The sequence below is a fragment of the Protomyctophum parallelum genome (assembly GCF_964188405.1).
Source record: "Protomyctophum parallelum genome assembly, chromosome: 12".
Taxonomy (NCBI): Eukaryota; Metazoa; Chordata; class Actinopteri; order Myctophiformes; family Myctophidae; genus Protomyctophum; species Protomyctophum parallelum.
In genome coordinates this window covers 21,849,437-21,868,142 of record NC_139712.1, presented here as the reverse complement: position 1 = coordinate 21,868,142, position 18,706 = coordinate 21,849,437, and the positions used below count along the sequence as shown (strand labels likewise).

Here is an 18,706-nt window from a genome sequence, read left to right as displayed (position 1 = left end):
TGAGGCATACAGCTTAATAGGTTATTACGTTTCTTTGTGGGGGGTATCGGATTGGTACTCTGTATCGGCAGATACTGGACCCCCATGTATCGAAATCGGTATCGAATGCCAAAAAGCCGGATCGGTGCATCCCTAATGAAATTAATGTGTTCTGGAATCACTTCTGTACAAATCTTTTCTTATCGGAGTCACTGGCACATCTTTTCAAATGGGGGTCCGCGGCCTAATAAATGTTGATTTTGGAGTCCATGACACTGCTTTACGGCAGCTAGTTAGGATCTTCTTCTGTACTTATCCGTGTGCCGTACATGCGAAACAAATTTGGGCTATCCAGCCTTTGTCAGTGTATAATATTGGCATAATCAGATGGGGGCTGTTTGACGGCCAAATAAATACCACATTAGGGCTTCTTGACATGAAGCTTCACAGGATCAAATTAGACTATTCCTCAGTCTATTCCTCAGATGGGATCCTATTTTGGTCGGGCAGCTTTTGAGTATGGCTTTAGAAATTGCACGCACGCACACAACTACTACTATTTCGGGTCTGTTGGCCTTTAAATCATCTAACATAAGCTCTAACATATAAGCCACAATTAATCCTAAAACTGTACCCATATGGATTTAAGCACCAGTGAAATGTACTTTGTTCAGGGAGGGCTTCATCACATTTTCAGTAAGCTGGAAGGGCATTTTATAGAACACAAACTAACAGATTAAAGACCTGATTCTACATGACTTCTAAATCCTAACAGTTTTCTGAAAAACAACAACCAGTGGTGGAAGACGTGCTCAATTGTTTTTCTTATGTATAAGTATTAATTAATACTGCAATATGTGTACAAAAGGTACAAGTATTGCCTTCAAAATGTACTTAAAGTACCAACAGTAGAAGTAGTCATTATGCAGTAAGTCCCATTTTGAATTTCCAAATGTTACACATTTTCAAAATAGCAGATCTGCAAGCTCACAACGTGTCACATCACCATGACACATTGTGAGCTTGTAGGCCGGAATGTACTTTATATAGCAGTGGTTCCCAAAGTGGGGTCCGTGGGCCCCCAGGGGTCCATGAGGGAGTTCCAGGGGGTCCCCAGCTAAATGATAGTTTGGGTCTGTAACTCTTGAGAGTGTACAAATATTGGTTCCATTTGTTTCCATATGATTAAGGCACACATTATAAACTTTATTATAATGACTCATAATATGAATATGTATGAATTGATATGTATTCCATGTATTCCAACGCATTATAATAAATATAGGACAATATAATTTTCTCAGGGTTCAATCCCCGGCCGGGTCATACCAGAGACTCTAAAAATGGGACCCAGAGCCTCCCTGCTGAACTGGGGGTAAGTCCCTGCGACATACTAGCGTCATGTCCACGGGGTGTACTTGTACATCAAGCTGCCTCACGCTACAGAAACAGGAGATAGGCTCATGCCCTATGGGCCTCATGGCTCGACAAGGCTACTACTACTTAACTGCCTGTCATAATTTCACCCCCTCCCTATCTAAGTATTGGACAGTATTAAGATGTTGATATTTATTGTGTAATCATCTTTAGGGCCCCAAATCACACCTTAGAAAGCACGCGTTTCTATTTCAAACACAAAGTTTCTTTTTTACTGGGGGGTCATATTTTGACAGCAGCAACTGCCTGTCATAATCTCACCCCCTCCCTATCTAAGTATTGGACAGTATTGATATGTTGATAAACAGAGAAGCAACTCTGTACTCCTGTTGATATAGAATTGAGCATAGAGACCCAGAGCTGACCTTCTAAAAGAGGTCCCTAAAAACAATAATAAAAAAACAGTCCCTTTTGTTTATCACAATTTACAATTTAGGCATTTAGCAGACGCTCTTAATCCAGAGCGATTTACAATAATCAAGAACAAAAGCATGGGAATACATCACAAAAGCATTTATCATAAAACATGCGTAAGCTAAGAAAGTAACAGTGGAATATCTATATTATGAGACTATACATATAAACTATATATATATATATACTACTATGCTATACATATGTACTATGGCGTGCTATGACTATATACAATGCAATTATAGTGCCGTCTACATAACATGCTATAAGTCTGTGTCAGATGCTATCTAAGTCTACAGAGATGCTATCTAAGGGGGTAGGGTAAGTGCTATGGGCCATGATGGAGTCTAAAAAGGTGGGTTTTCAGACTACGGCGGAAGATTGGGAGTGATGCTGCAGTTCTGACTGCAATGGGAAGTGCATTCCACAGTTTTGGAGCCAGAAGGGAGAAGAGTTTGGGACGTGTGGAGCGTTGTCCCGGCGTTTTTAGTGAGGGTACTTCCAGCTTCCCTGCGTTGGCTGATCTGAGTGCGCGGGAGGGTTTGTAGGGTTCAATCATACTTGCAAGATATGGGGGAGCCATACCTTTGGTTGCCTTGAATGCCAGCATCAGAGTTTTGTATTCTGTGCGGGCAGCGACCGGGAGCCAGTGGAGGGAGCGGAGCAGGGGGGAGACATGTGATAATTTTGGCTGGTTGAAGACCAAGCGAGCTGCGGCATTTTGGATCAGCTGGAGAGGCTTAAAGGGACACTTCACCCTTTTTGCAAAAAAATATATGTTAATGTCGTTAAGAAGCTTTAGAACACTTTCCTGGGGGTATTTATGTGTGTAATATGTGGTTTTAGATATTTTAGATTGTAGCAGTGAGCCTGTTGTCTCTGATGTCATGGACACTGGGCTCACTTCCTTCCTGGACTACATGTTGTCTCAGTAAGACAGCTCTCCCCCTATCCACAAGGAGGAGCAGTGCACCAAAGAATTATGGGAATTGTAGTCCAGGAAGGTAGTGAGACCAGTGTCCATGACATCAGAGACAACAGGCTCACTGCTACAATCTAAAATAACTAAAACCACATATTGCACACATAAATACCCCCAGGAAAGTGATCTAAAGCTTCTAAACGTCATTAACATATATTTTTTTGCAAAAAGGGTGAAGTGTCCCTTTAAGTGCACATGCTGGTAGGCCAGTAAGGAGGAAGTTACAATAGTCGAGTTTTGACAAGACTGTTGTCTGGATTAGGAGCTGGGCTGATTCCTGGGTGAGGAACGGTCTAATTTGTCGTATGTTATAGAGTGTGAACCTACAGGATTGAGTGACAGCTGTGATGTGAGCTTTGAACGAGAGCTGACTGTCCAGGACAACACCGAGATTCCTGGCTGTTTGGACAGACGTTACCAGGGCGTTGTCTACGGAGATAGTTAGCTCCCGCATAGGGCAGGACTTAGCTGGGAAGAAGAGAAGCTCAGTCTTGTCTGGGTTCAGCTTGAGGTGATTGGAGGACATCCACTGTGAGATGTCAGCCAGGCATGCAGTGATGCGCTCTTCCACCTGAGTGGCAGAGGGGGGGAAGGATAGAAACAGTTGTGTGTCATCAGCATAGCAGTGATAGGATATATTGTGAGCAGAGATGATAGTGCCAAGGGATTTAGTGTACAGTGAGAAAAGGAGAGGACCAAGTACAGATCTCTGTGGGACCCCACAAAATACTCCAAAGCTGCTGAATGTTTTAAACACATTTCTCAACAAGCAATGGCACATTTTGAAATCTGACCCACAGCTTCACAATATATTCCCTGACCCGCCTATAGCATGGTCTTCTCTATAGGGGTAGAAATCTCAGAGATTCGTTGGTTCATTCTGACCTTCCCCCTCCACTCACAACGCATCCTCAACTCGATACGAGACAGGAATTATAAGTGTGGTGCTCCGCTCGCGCCCAATAAATGCAACGGTACTTTCAAAGCCACTTATTTTAACCCATTTTGGGCGGGAACCGCAGTGTTTTAAGCATTATGTTATACTTTAGATCTACAAGCTCACGAGCTACGAGCTTGTAGGTCTGCTATTTTTTTTTTTATCGTCAAAATGTGGTGCAAATCATTGAATATATATATATATATATATATATTTCAGAGCGAACATTTTTAACTAAAATATTTGCTTCTGGGGGTCCCTGGAACTACATATTTTGAGATGGGGGGTCTGTGGCCTAATAGAGATAATTCCTTGACATGAAAAAGGTTGAGCACCACTGACATAGAAACATAGGTTTTTCAGAAAGATGTTAGGATTTAGAAGCCTTTAAAAAAAAAATCTAACTCAGTCCAAAATGGGTTAAAACCCCCACACGGTAAAGCAATTCCTATTAAGGGCATGATTTCCTGTAACACCAAAGGTGTGATTTACTTGATCTGTTGCCCCTGCAGTAAATATTATGTAGGTAAAAACATTCGTGCTCTCAAGACACATATAGCGGAACAACACCACAGTTCCATTAGATGCAATGATATGTTCTATCCTGTTGCAGTCGAAGCTGGTCACTATCTCCTCTCTCCGTTATCTAGGCATAGAGAAGTTGCCTGTCCCCAGAAGGAGACTTTGATGATGCATTATTAAAAAGAGAAGCATTGTGGATTCACTCCTTGAACACTTTAGCCCCCAATGGCCTCAACATGGAATTTGATCGAAGACCCTTTCTATGATGGTGGGATGTCCAGCAGCCTATAATGGCAGAGACTTATTTCCCTCTCCCCCTCCCCTTGATGGCTTTTTGTAATCTAATGTATTACTCTACCCCTTTATACATGTTTCCTGAATTAAAAGGCTAATTTAAACCCATACCCTAAATATTTTGAGAACCCCCCCCCCCCTTATTGGTCTTGAAACCAGAGAACAGGATTTGGGATTTATATGCTTTCCTTGGGACTTGTATTTTGTATTTTACACTTTATACTCTCTATGTTTTTAATATAGGCTATTCAATATCTAGCCTCTGTGTGTGTGTGTGTGTGTGTGTGTGTGTGTGTGTGTGTGTGTGTGTGTGTGTGTGTGTGTGTGTGTGTGTGTGTGTGTGTGTGTGTGTGTGTGTGTGTGTGTGTGTGTGTGTGTGTTGTGTGTGTGTGCGCGTGTGCATGCTTCGGGATGCGCATGATTCCTGCAGGCACATTGGCTTTGTTATCTAGGTCATCTAGCAAATGTCTTACAGCACACACACACACACACACACACACACACTAGTCACACTTTGAGTAGCCACAACATTCCCACAACATTATGTAGCTACGATTATGTGCCTATATCGGGTTGCAACTCGGACGGGGCTGAGTCCACTCAAGCGAACTTCGCAACGTTCGACGCGACACGGCAACTCGCTCACTTTAGCTCGCTCGGTGGTGGCTTGAGACAGCGGCCCTCCATGCCGGTCTAAAGCGTCACTTTATCGGCAAAAAACTAATTGTTGGCACAAAAACAGTGGCACAAGCAGCATTCGATACCAGGAGGTGTGCAGGTTAGGGGATTTAGGAGTTGTCAGCCAAGACGAGGTCGGTGCTGAAATGGGGCATTCGGTCTGTATTAGAATTGTAACGCCCCGAATCCTGTAAAAAGAAGGAAACCCCGCCCGATATTTCTGGCAGATTTATCCATCCTGCAAAAATGCACGGCTGCCGTGTTGCCCCAATACCAGTTGTCATAGCACCCGTCTGTCTGTGTCCCTTTTGTCTCCATATATGGAGACACAAACCTGTGTCTGAAGAGTGCAAACTGACTGTGAAAAGTGGACTGGTTAAGCAATCAAATGGCAGGTGTGGGGTTGCCATGGCAATCAATTGGCTGAGGCATGAGGCTGGGAATTCTACAGGTGATGGGACCTATAGGCTCATTAGGTCCACTGGCAAAGCCTGACCAGAACCTTTTGTGGTGTCGACCGACTCGACACCGGGCACTGCACTCCCTGTGGAGTGCAGTGTGTCGATGTCGGTGGGGCGAACAGTTCTCGAGTTATGTGGATTTTCAGACGTGTGCACGTACAGTACCTACTGTACACACACACACACGTATACGAGACGTGGTGCATGTATACATATACTGTAGATGACGGATCGGAAATAACTTTCTGCCGAGGTGATACGTGAGTGTGTGCACGACCATCGAGCAGAACTAATAGTGTGATATACTGTAGCGGAGCTATTTCATGATGAGGGAAACTGAATCACACCTTCCTCCCAGAAATGTCTCGTTTATATCCATGACACGTATACGTGATATCTACCTCAATGCGGACGGAGTCCCTCATAAATCTCATGTACGCTGTTATCACGTTGAATTCAGATTGTGTTCTTGCACATATACTGTATGAGGTTTCCTCCCGACGGAGACGATACATACGCTCACTCTCAGGTTGATGGACGGCTGCGGCCTTCGAGCCCCGGATTTGCCGGTGACCTATTAATGCGTTGTGTGTGTGTGCAGTGTGTGTAGAAAGGAACATATCTGTGCCGATAAGACTACCTTTCAGCTGACAAACACTGTGTAAGATAGCAGCGTGCCCATGATTGCACCAGACAGACCACACAACACAATGGGCATGCCCCATGGGAGCAAGGTCATTTGGTGGAAATTGTGTGGCGACGGTGGTGGGCGCCTGTAGCGGACGGAAGATAGCAATGATAATAATGCCTCTTGTGTGCTCTCTCTCTCTCTCTTTGGATAAAAGTGCTATATGAATGCACCATTTGCCATTTACGGAGCTGAACTCTATCTTTCTCGTTCATTGTTCCGTTTCATAAAGAGCGTCGACGGCCAGACAGACAGGGGCGTCGACGCTGATTGCAATGCCCATGCCGCGCGTTGCGTCAGGGGTGACTGCCTGGGGGTGTTTTCAAAGCTATAGGGCCTCCAGGACATGCCATGGGGGCCAAATGGAAAAAGAAAGACACATTTAAAATTGGAATAATAACAATCCTAGACCCCTAGACCCAAGAAGAAAAAAGCTATATACCGGTATATATATATGCTATATATAGCTATATATAAGCTATATATTAGCTTATATATAGCTTATATATAAGCTATATATAGCTTATATATAAGCTATATATAGCTTATATATAAGCTATATATAGCTTATATATAAGCTATTATAGCTTTATAAAACTATTGTCCGTATAAAACTACTACTAATTGTCCGTCAACACTGTATAGTCCCGTAAACCAGAGTACAGTCTCCATTCACATGAATGGAGTGGTTATTCTTTGATGTGGCCTCAAAAAGAGACCGAACTATAGTGGATCGAGCAAATCATAACAATTAACTCATCAGGAGATTTTTGACGAATGAGTGTGAGCTTCAGTTCCTCAGGGATCCTGTCACGGCCCTCTACCATATTGCAGGATTTTGTGAAGAACGATACCTCGGAAGTGCCAAACTGCTAAAATGGCGGAATGTTCACGAAAACAAAAGGGGTCTGTCTGTCTACGATGAAGGAGTTGGTATCCAAATGGACTCTTATTAAATATAGAACTCTTGAGAGCGTAAAATGAAACTTTTACACTCTCAATATTTAAATTATTGGTATACATTACTTACATTACTTAATTTACAACTGACAAGTCTACACATTTAGATAATGTAGAAGAATTGTTATTTTGATCAACGTCGACTGCCTGTTATCTCTCCTATGGTACTAACATGCAAAATGAAATGTTGTTTTGGGTCCGAGAGGTTAAATCTAATCAAATGGTGGCTCAAATGCCCAATAACTAATGGGCCTTGATATGAAAAGGGTATATGAAAACCACTAGCGCATGATCCCATTCATCACATTGACCTGCTTTTGAATCCAACTCACGGACAGCACTGGACTCTCATTCCTCAACTCTGTCCCATATATCGTGAGTGTCTGCACCACTCTGCTCCCCAATTAAACAGTCAAACGCCTAACAAACAATTATTCCAACCGTGAGTAATGCCCCGCCGGAGTGAGAAAAACACCTTTAAATCAAACCTTTACTAAAGTCGGCAGAGTGCTAATTAATTTAATTAGCGGCGACTTAAATCGCGCCTGCATCCGTCCTCTGTGATTTGAACACGGCGTCGTTAGAACGCTTATGGGCAGATTGATGTGATTGACGATGGAAGTGTTGTGGAAAGAGGCCCCCCGCTTTACGATTTACCGCACACAGCTCCCCATTTAACCCCGACGAGCCCCTGATATAGTGGCGTACCGATGTCCGCTGATGTCGGAAATTAAACAGGAAATATAGGCTTGAGCAGCATGAAGCCCGTCTGTACAAAGCTCCGCCATGGCTTCTTAATGTGACTGCAAGTTCGCCTCCGGGTGGAGAGGACAATATGAGCCAAGAGCAGAAATTAATTTAAAAAGTATATTTGTTGTATTATATATTTTTGCTCTTTTGTGAGACATGCTGTATGGGTGTTCTCTAGGCCTATACTGTATGTCTCTCTCTCATACGCTCTCTCTCTCTCTCTATCTATCTATCTATCTATCTATCTATCTATCTATCTATCTATCTATCTATCTATCTATCTATCTATCTATCTATCTATCTATCTATCTATCTATCTATCTATCTATCTATCTATCTATCTCTCTCTCTCTCTCTCTCTCTCTCTCTATGTCTGTCTGTCTGTCTGTCTGTCTGTCTGTCTGTCTGTCTGTCTGTCTGTCTGTCTGTCTGTCTGTCTGTCTGTCTGTCTGTCTGTCTGTCTGTCTGTCTGTCTGTCTGTCTGTCTGTCTGTCTGTCTGTCTGTCTGTCTGTCTGTCTGTCTGTCTGTCTGTCTCTGTCTCTGTCTCTGTCTCTGTCTCTGTCTGTCTGTCTGTCTCTCTGTCTCTGTCTCTGTCTCTGTCTCTCTCTCTCTCTCTGTGCTGCATCAAATCACATATGTAGGCCTATCAAATCAATTCATAAATGCAGTATCCAATATTGATATGTACAAATCACATGCACGTCTCTCCTTTCATCTCTCTTATCTCTCCCTGCTCTTTTTCGTGTGTGCGTGTGTGCATGCGTGCGTGCGTCCGTGTGTGTGTGTGTGTGTGTGTCTCTGATGATCTCAGACTTCAGTGGATAATAATGTAGCTCTCAGTTTTTCATATCTTTCCCTTCAGCTAAGGTTTATTGCTTTCATTCACAGTAGCAGATTTAACCTTCACTACATTCACAGAACACAAAATGCAAACGACGTATTCCGACAGTAAGTCTAGGCGGTTTCTCTTGTCTCTCTCAAAACCGACCAGTTAGTACAGGCAATCTAAGGTTTAACCTCAAACAAATTGCAACACAAACTCTTTCCACTTTTTTGTTTCATCAATATGTTAGTAATAACATATCAAAAGTCCTAAGAAATCGGAGTAGGGGAACATAGTGAAAAATGCTGAAATATATGATGTCACAATTCCCCATTGACGCCCATGTTAAAAATCGAATTATGGATATTTTCTTGTCTGATGTCCAAACAAATGGTTCACTACTGTCCAGAATCAACCAGAATAAACATTATAAAGTTACATTAATAAAGTATTATAATAATTCTTATCACATTTATTATAATTATTATTACTATAAAACTACATTTTTTATGTCGGACCATTTATCTTTTTGCTTTACTAAACCACAAAATAGGAACCTTTGATGATTAATTATACCTGTCAGGTAGCCTACACATTTACTGTGGACCACATCCAATATCAGTAATGTCACCACTGAGGAAGATTATTTCAGAGGATGATAACCCAGCTGGGAATGGAACGGGAGAATCAGATCTGGATGAAGTAGCTCTCCTCTATGCACAGTTGATGGAGGGATTAGTATCTGCAGAGGTAGCTTGCAATGCTGATGTGTTGCTCAGAATCAAGGAACAACTCAAAAGCAAAACTGAATCCTTGAAATCCTCCAGCAGGACTGCTGCCCTGTGGTTGCAGTACATGGATATGGTAGACATACTTCGAAAGTTTCTGAGAGGCGAACGTACTGGAAATTGGGCATTGCACCTTCAGGCAATATCAGAAATGCTTCCTTACATGGCAGCATCTGGGCACAATCTCTACACGAGATCTATGTGCAGCGAATGTGCAAGCTCCAGGTGGATCACCCAGACGTCTACCAGAAATTTGAAGAGGGATTCCACATGGTCAGACGAAGTGATCGGCTATGGGCTGGCCTGTCTGTAGATTTAGCTATCGAACAGGTGCTCATGAGGATGAAAACCATGCAGTGGTGGCCTCACAAAAGGGCGAGGGATGCCAGAGCTAGCAGAAACATTTGACATGGCTGCTCTCCATGCCAGCTTGTGCTAAAGTCAACATTGCAATGCAAGAGCTGACAGGGGTGAACCACAACACTGGTGAGCAGAACATAGACCTGACAGTTGCAAGACAAGCACGTGATATGGAGGACACTCACAGTTCTGAAATATTTCCAAGAAAGGCATCCTTTCTCTGATCCAAGCTTGCGCAGTATTTCAACTGGGGTCCACGCACACCCTTCTGTGAATGTCGATGCAGCAAAGGTCATCGGAAACACCATCTTAGCCAAGATGGATGGACAGGATGCTTATGAGTACTCATTTAAAAAGAAGGATCAGGCAATCACCATGAGGACAAAATCTTCATTGAAGATTGATGACGAAGCAGTGCACATGGATCCTCATCTACTTTTCCAGCGACTCACAATTGCTGCAAAAGCGTCACAAGACCTGCCATCAGTGTTTACATATGAGCTGTGTAGTCATCCTCCAGCACTGTTTGACGCCTGCTTGATGCTTCGACAGCCACAGAAGCCAGTGCTAGCTGAGGCCATCTGGGCGCTCCATACACCTGACCTTTCAGGAGTCACAGGCCCTGTTCAGCATGTGCTGGATGGCGGAGCACTTATTCAGCGTGGACACAAGCGGTACGGCGAGTATGTGACAAAACGCTATGGAGTGGCAGTTGTCGTGTTTCATGGTTATGAGGGCACATCCACCAAAGATATGACACACACCACAGGCGAGCAGGTGGGAGGACTGGAGCAACCGTGACCATCAATGACTACTTGCCTGTTACAATGCAAAAAGACGAGTTCCTTGCAAACAACAAGAACAATCAGCAGTTCATCAATATGCTCAGTTGTCACCTACAGTCAAAGAACTGTCAGACATATCATGCCCCAGGAGATGCTGATCTCCTCATAGTAGAAAAAGCAGTAGAGTCTGCAACCACAACAACTACTGTGGTCATTGGTGATGACACAGATCTGCTCATCCTCCTCATCTACCATGCTGACCTCAAGTCACTCAACCTCATCTTCAAACCTGAGCCAACATCAAATCTCTGAAACAGCAGCTGGGTCCCAGTGTGTGCAATAGCATTCTCTTCTTCCACGCAGTAGCTGGGTGTGACACTACCTCCCGGCTTTATGGCATTGGAAAAGCAGCTCCCCTCAAAAAAATCACAACCATCAATGACTTCCGTGAGCAAGCTACAGTGTTTGACAAACAGTCAGCTTCAACAGTAGAGGTTGTTTCAGCAGGAGAGAAGGCTTTGGTTTGGCTGTACAATGGGAAGTCTGGGGAGGGTCTTGACTCATTAAGATACAAGCGCTTTTGTGAGAAGGTGGCTACTAGCACATCTCATGTAAAGCCAGAGAGTCTGCCACCGGCACCTACAGCTGCAGCAGCAAAGTATCACAGTCTCCGTGTGTACTACCAAGTCCAGCAGTGGAAGGGAACTGCATGTGAGCTCCTGCCGCAAGAATGGGGATGGGAAGAGAATGATGGGGGGCTTGTCCCTGTCCAGACGGACATACCTCCAGCTCCACAGGAACTGCTACGGGTCATCAGATGCACCTGCAAGACAGACTGCAGCAGCCTGAGGTGCACTTGCAAGAAGCATGGCATTGACTGCTCTGTTGCATGTGCAAACTGCAAAGACACAGGGTGTGCAAACACATGTCTGGTTGAAAGTGATGATGATGAAGATGATGAAGAATAGTGTAAATATAATGACAACATTGCTTTTATAACTTTAAAGTTTTGTAATGTCCAATATGCATGTATTTTACCTTTCATTGCATTCATAAACCATATTTCCGATTTTCTCTTGTGTGAAGATTGTCCCTTTTTTCTCACAAAGCCTATAATATTAAGAATTTCCTTGTGCACAATCAATTTACTGCATTCAACAGATTTTCTAGGAAATTCTGGAAAGTATTTAACCTTTTCTTTGGACACCAGCTAAGAAAACTTCCATAAATCGATTTTTAACATGGGTGTCAATGGGAAATTGTGACGTCATCTATTTCAGCATTTTTCACTATGTTCCCCTACTCCGATTTCTTAGGACTTTTGGTATGTTATTACTAACATATTGATGAAACAAAAAAAGTGGAAAGAGTTTGTGTTGCAATTTGTTTGAGGTTGACCCCCTTTTTTTCTTAGATTGCCTGTACTAAGTGTCTCTGTCCTTCTAATGAGTTCCCAACAACAGTGGTGGAAACTTAAAGTAATGGAGTAATTTTAGGCATATATACTTTGGTTGAGTATTTCCAATTGCCTTTACTTTTACTCCACTACATCTCGGATCCAAATACCCTATTGTACATTTTACATGCATGTGAAAAATGTACTATGTTGTAGATTTTGATTATTTTTACAAAACATATACACTAACCACTTCAGCCTATACATTATGTGCATTTCGGCCATTTGAAAATTGCCCATTAAACAAGCTCACAATATGTTGCGATGCGTCACATTGTGAGCTTGTGGATCTGCTATTTTAAAATTTGTATACACTTGATTGCATGACCTGGAGAAAAAAAAGGCTATCCAGCCTTCATCAGTCTGACCTGTAACAGAGTGTTTTTATATTGCAGTATTACTACTAGGGTTGTCCCGATCGGATCGGGTGAACGGAAATCGGCTCCGATTCACATGCTTTTCAAAACATCGGAAATGGGGAGAAAAGATCAGATTTTTAATAATGTCTAATGTAAATCTCCAAGAAAGATGTATAAGCAATGAGATTTTGTAAAAACTGTTGTGTTTATGCTAGTTGTTTTCCTTCTGGTCCCAGTCAGAGATCATCAAACAAAGACTAGTCACACTCAGAGGCATGAAAGACACCTATGATGAAAACAAAGGAAATGCAACCCCCGCTATGCACGATGGCATAGGTGTCTGTAGTACTCTCTCTGAATGAGAGAGATACTCTTTAAGAGTGTTAACTTGACTTCAGTTCTATAAGCTGTAGAACTGTATTCACTCTGATTAACCAATACATCATTATTTTGCCATGATTCCAAAAAAACACAATGACAGTCATTCTAATAAAAGTCACATTTTGCCTTTCAATAAGTGAAAGGCAACACATAGGACGTACATTAGGATATTTGCTATTGTAACATAAGTGTTATATAAAAATATAAAGATCGGATCGGGAAAGATCGGTATCAGTGTCTGAAAATAAAACGGATCGGGAGCAAAAACAACGTAATCGGGACATCCCTAATTACTACTTTGACTTAACCCATTTTGGGCGGGAACCCATTTTGGTGTTTTAAAGCATTATGTTATACTTTAGCTATTGAAAAATAGCAGATCTACAAGCTCATGAACTTGAACTTCTAGGTCTGCTATTTTTGAAAAATCGTGAAAATGTGGTGCAAATCTTTTAATATATATTCTTTCACAGCAAACGTTTTTAACTCAAATCTTTGCTTGCGAGGGGGTCCCTGGAACAACATATTTTCAGCTGGGGGTCGGTGGCCAAATGCATATCATTTTGGGGGTCCTTGACATGAAAATGTTTGAGAACCACTGGCATAGAAACATGGGTTTTTCAGGATTTAGAAGACATTTAGTAGAATCTGATCTTAGGTCAAAATGGGTTTTAAGTAAAACATGTCAGTACTTTTACCTCCACTGGCTCCCAGAGCAACCAGGAGAGTGGTAAAAGTGCACTTCAAGGGGCTATAGCGACCCAGACAGCGAGTGTGTTTTTATTACCGTTTTAATTCCGCTGCATGTCTCAAGGCACCAACATCTGTTCTCCGAACACAGATGGTTAAATAGCCTGTATATGTGCAAACATTATAGTCTGTCTTTAAGAGTCATCACAGCTGGACTTTATGTAATAGTCATTTTCAAATGCTTCCAATTGGTGCACGCGCGATTAATCAAGCTGTACAGTATACAGTGCAGTTGGCGTGTTGGCGCTGTCGTATTTTTCCCATGCATCTGTTATTAACGCAGCTGGAGGAAATGAAGTAATTAGTAATGACATTATTTCCCGTCGTTATGGTGCGTCCGGCGTCCAGACTCTAGTCTCTACCTGTTTTCATGGGCCGTGGCCTGGGGGTGTGTGCGTTTTTGCCTTCACCCGTGACCGTGACCCATAAAAATGAAACACTGAGGCTATAGGTACTTAAGTGGTTAAGTTGAAGGAACAATCAATCAATGTTTCTGTCAGGCTCCAATAAAAAATACAGTAACAAAAATACGTGCAAAAATCTAAAACTACATACGAAGACGAAGAGTACCAGATGCTGCTCTTCTTGGACATGCTCATTGTCAGTATAAATTATTTTTTTTGATTATTTTAACCTCGTCCAAAAGCTGAACCCCTTTTGGTGTTAGCATTATGTTATGCTTTAGCTATTGAAAAATAGCAGATCTACAAGCTCATAGCGCGCCACCGAGTGGCGCGGTACGAGCTTGTAGTTCTGCTATTTTTGAAAAATCGAAGAAGAACGACTGACACAGAAACATAGCTTTTTCAGAAAACTGTCAGGATGTAGAAGACATTTTTAGAATCTGATCTCGGGTCAAAATGGGTTACATTTCCGGAGGACAGCATTTCAGAGTGGGAACACCACGGTTAATGCTGAGGATATTGCTGTGCGCCGCCGGGGGGGGCATGTGTGCCACTGTCACAGTGACAATGACACGGGCCTCGGACACGCCTCGCTTCCTTTGGCTGCACTCGAAACGAGCGAGGGACGACGAAATGGAGCTGTCAAGCACCCTTTATGCTGTGCTCTCTAATCTCTCTCTCTCTCTCTCTCTCTCTCTCTGACATTTCCTGGACTAATCTAAATTGAACTCGTAAAGTCAGTGAGAATCAAGACCGATTTCACGGCTTCATTTTGGATTATAAAATTGTGACGGTATGCCGGCCCGCTCCTCTGCAATTTCTCCTCTCTGTGGTCAAAACGATAATGCTGTGCTAGAGACTATGTACAGCTGGTTGGACCACAAAGGCAAGGGATATGGATGTCCTGTAATATTATCACCGGCCAATACATATAAAGGCATCAAAAAGATATAAAATATCGGTATCGGTTAAAAAGGAAAACTGGTTTCAATCGGTTCCAATTCAACTAATGCTAACGGCACAAGGCGTGTCTCTAATGATGAATACGGCAGTGCTAACTTGAATGATATTTATTTCCAACAGGTGTATTGGGCTCATGGTTTTGAGTGCCACAGAGCAGTGGCTTCGACGTTTTTCTACAAGATTAATAAACAAAGAGAAAGAAGACTGCGTGTCTCGATAAGCAAGGACATCATCATCATTATGTCCCGGTGATACAGCCTTTATGTTAGTTAAGGCCCGACAGCAGAGATAACATTTTTTGTTCAAAAGCCTCAAGCACTTTAATGTCTGAACACACACTTCACCAGACTCGTTCCAAAGACACTTTACACTTCAGAACCAGCAGAATTCTCGTTGCATTTATTATTTATGGAACACTCTCTCTCGGGGCAAGGACACATATTGAGACTGTAATATGTTTCTCGGAGGAGGAGGACGATTAGCCCAACGTATAGCCTGTAGCAACTCGTATATCTATAAATGCACCATGTCTCTGTACGTGTGTGTACAGTATATACGTCTGTGATGCACGTATAACTCGAGAACCGTTCGCCCCCACCGACTTCAGGGAGTGCAGTGTCCGGTGTCGAGTCGGTCGGACCCACGGTTGTCCAGAACCGCCACAAAAGGCCTCTGCCCCAGGCCAGCTCTGGACAGGGCACGCTGCCCAGCCTCCATATATGGAGCTGCCCTGTTGTGACTTCACAACACTCCATATTTGGGCATGCCTGACAGAACTCCATATATAGGAATAAAGGGACACAGAAAGACAGATACAGAAATCCCCATATACTGTATGGGCTTAAAAGGGACACAGACAGATGGGTGGAACGGGTCGTTACCGACTCTGTACCCTACAGGCAGCTGGGCACCGGTCTAGTAGTGCAATAGTGCCGACTATTGTTCTTGTTTGCATGTTTTTATGCTTCGTTTCCTATAATGTCCTTCACCGTCTACCTGTTTTGTTTTTTATGTTTCGTGTGGGGGGGCTGCGGATGTAAAATAACATTTAATGCTAAGTCGGGTGTATTTATGTTGCATTCAGATTAATGTAGACAGATTAGGGGGGGGGGGGGGAATCAGTCACCCGGAGGCGGCACATGTTAATGTCCATTAATATGCATTGTCCCGTCGAAATAAACAAAGAAAGTAAAGTAACTAACCACTGTTAACAGTGTGTGTGCGTGTGTGTGTGCGTGCGTGTGTGTGTGCGTGCGTGCGTGTCCGTGTGTACAGATGTACGTGACGTACACGGTGCAGGCCAAGGGCACGCGTCTGGCCAAGCCGGTGCTGTCTCTGACGCTGGTGTGTCTGGCCTTCCTGACGGGCCTGAACCGCGTGGCCGAGTACCGCAACCACTGGTCCGACGTCATCGCCGGCTTCATCATCGGCGGCGCCATCGCCACGTTCCTGGTGAGACCATGCCGCACTATGCGACAACAAACACAATGCGTTTAGAACTATCGCCACCTTCCTGGTGAGACCAGCCACTATACGACAACAAACACATGCATTTAGAACTATAGCCACCTTCCTGGTGAGACCATGCCGCCGCACTATACGACAACAAACACATGCATTTAGAACTATAGCCACCTTCCTGGTGAGACCATGCCGCCGCACTATACGACAACAAACACATGCGTTTAGAACTATAGCCACCTTCCTGGTGAGACCAGCCCACACTACGACAACAAACACATGCATTTAGAACTATCGCCACCTTCCTGGTGAGACCAGCCACTATACGACAACAAACACATGCATTTAGAACTATCGCCACCTTCCTGGTGAAACCAGCCCACACTACGACAACAAACACATGCATTTAGAACTATCGCCACCTTCCTGGTGAGACCAGCCACTATACGACAACAAACACATGCATTTAGAACTATCGCCACCTTCCTGGTGAGACCAGCCACTATACGACAACAAACACATGCATTTAGAACTATCGCCACCTTCCTAGTGAGACCAGCCACTATACGACAACAAACACATGCATTTAGAACTATCGTCACCTTCCTGGTGAGACCAGCCCACACTATGACAGCAAACACATGCGTTTTAGAACTATCGTCACCTTCCTGGTGAGACCAGCCCACACTGTGACAGCAAACACATGCGTTTTAGAACTATCGTCACCTTCCTGGTGAGACCAGCCCACACTGTGACAGCAAACACATGCGTTTAGAAATAGTATCGCGTGCACGGCCAGGCTGTTGCATCTCGCAATTTCCAAATGCTTCCATACAGTAAAGTGTACAGTTTAAGGTCGCCATGGCTCGTGCAAGTGCTATGGGCAAGTGCAACCAAATCAACAGTAACACGTGGGGTTAGAACTGTGTGTGCGTGCCCACATTTTAATTATATACTTATTATTACTATACGTATTGTGAGGGCCACATGTGCACACAAGTACAGCCGAATTGGAGACATTGTTGTTTTATGGTAAACACCTGAATCAATAGAGCGTGTGCGCATGCATAATGTGAATGGCAAAGTGAGTTTAATGCCATCAGATGTTTGGATGTATGGGGTGTCAGGCCAGAAAGCATTTTTAGTTCCCTACTTCCTGGTGTACTACGATTATGTCACGGGCATAGAAAAGATTCAGGTTGGGCTTTAGACATTTAGAGGTTAGGTTTAGAGCTATGCCTGATTAGTACTTGTGTCGCACGACATAAATAGAAGATCTACATGCTCACAGCACACATTTTCTTCGGCTCTAGACTAGAGTTAAAGGAGAATTCCATACTAAATGGCTTTCTTACCTTTATTTGTAGTTGTTCCGTCCCCACCAAAGAGGTCCAGGTTTTATTTTGTGCAAAAGTGCATTATTGGCTATTTCCCCTACCATAAGCCCTCAATAAATTGCATTGAATTTAATGGGGCTGCAATTTATGCCTGATTTTGGCAATAGGTATAGGCTTTACATTTACCTTATGTGCTGACCAATGTTGGCCACATATAGCCTACATATTTTATTTGTGACTATTCATTTATTCAGCATGAAGACCCCCGTCTGAAAATATACATTGATTTTGGCAATAGGTATAGGCTTATGGCTTATGTGCTGACCAATGATTTTTGCAATTTTTGCAATTTTTGCAATTTTGCAATTTTTGCCCCCTTGTGGCCCACGGAATAATAATTCTGGGGTTCCCAGATATAGATGGCATTTAATTGGGGTCAGTAGCCTCTGCATGTCAAACTGGGGGTCCTTTTCAAATGGGGTCTTGCCCTGAACATTAATTTCAGGGCAAGACCTCGACCTTGCGCGTGCCGACTCGGCCCCCAGCCTGGTACCGTAGTCAAAATATGGCCCTTGAGGAAAATTAATTAACCCTGGGCTATGGGGTGTTGTGCTAATTCGCCTATTTCCACCGCTCAAATTATTATTTCTCTCCATAATGTAAATAGTATCCCAAGCGGCACACTTTACTACGTATCTCGATGGAAATAAGCGAATTAGCACAAAAACCCATCCCC

At 43.3% G+C, this 18,706-nt stretch overlaps 1 protein-coding gene across 1 annotated transcript in view; it reads left to right on the top strand.

Moving 5' to 3' along the window:
- plppr5b (phospholipid phosphatase related 5b) overlaps positions 1-18,706 on the top strand; it is a gene marked incomplete at both ends in the record, with an annotated part of 104,538 nt that overhangs the window by 66,260 nt on the left and 19,572 nt on the right. The window contains one exon of the mRNA XM_083778808.1: positions 16,448-16,624. Coding sequence (XP_083634934.1) covers positions 16,448-16,624 — 177 coding nt within the window. The remainder of the gene's footprint in view (positions 1-16,447; positions 16,625-18,706) is intronic.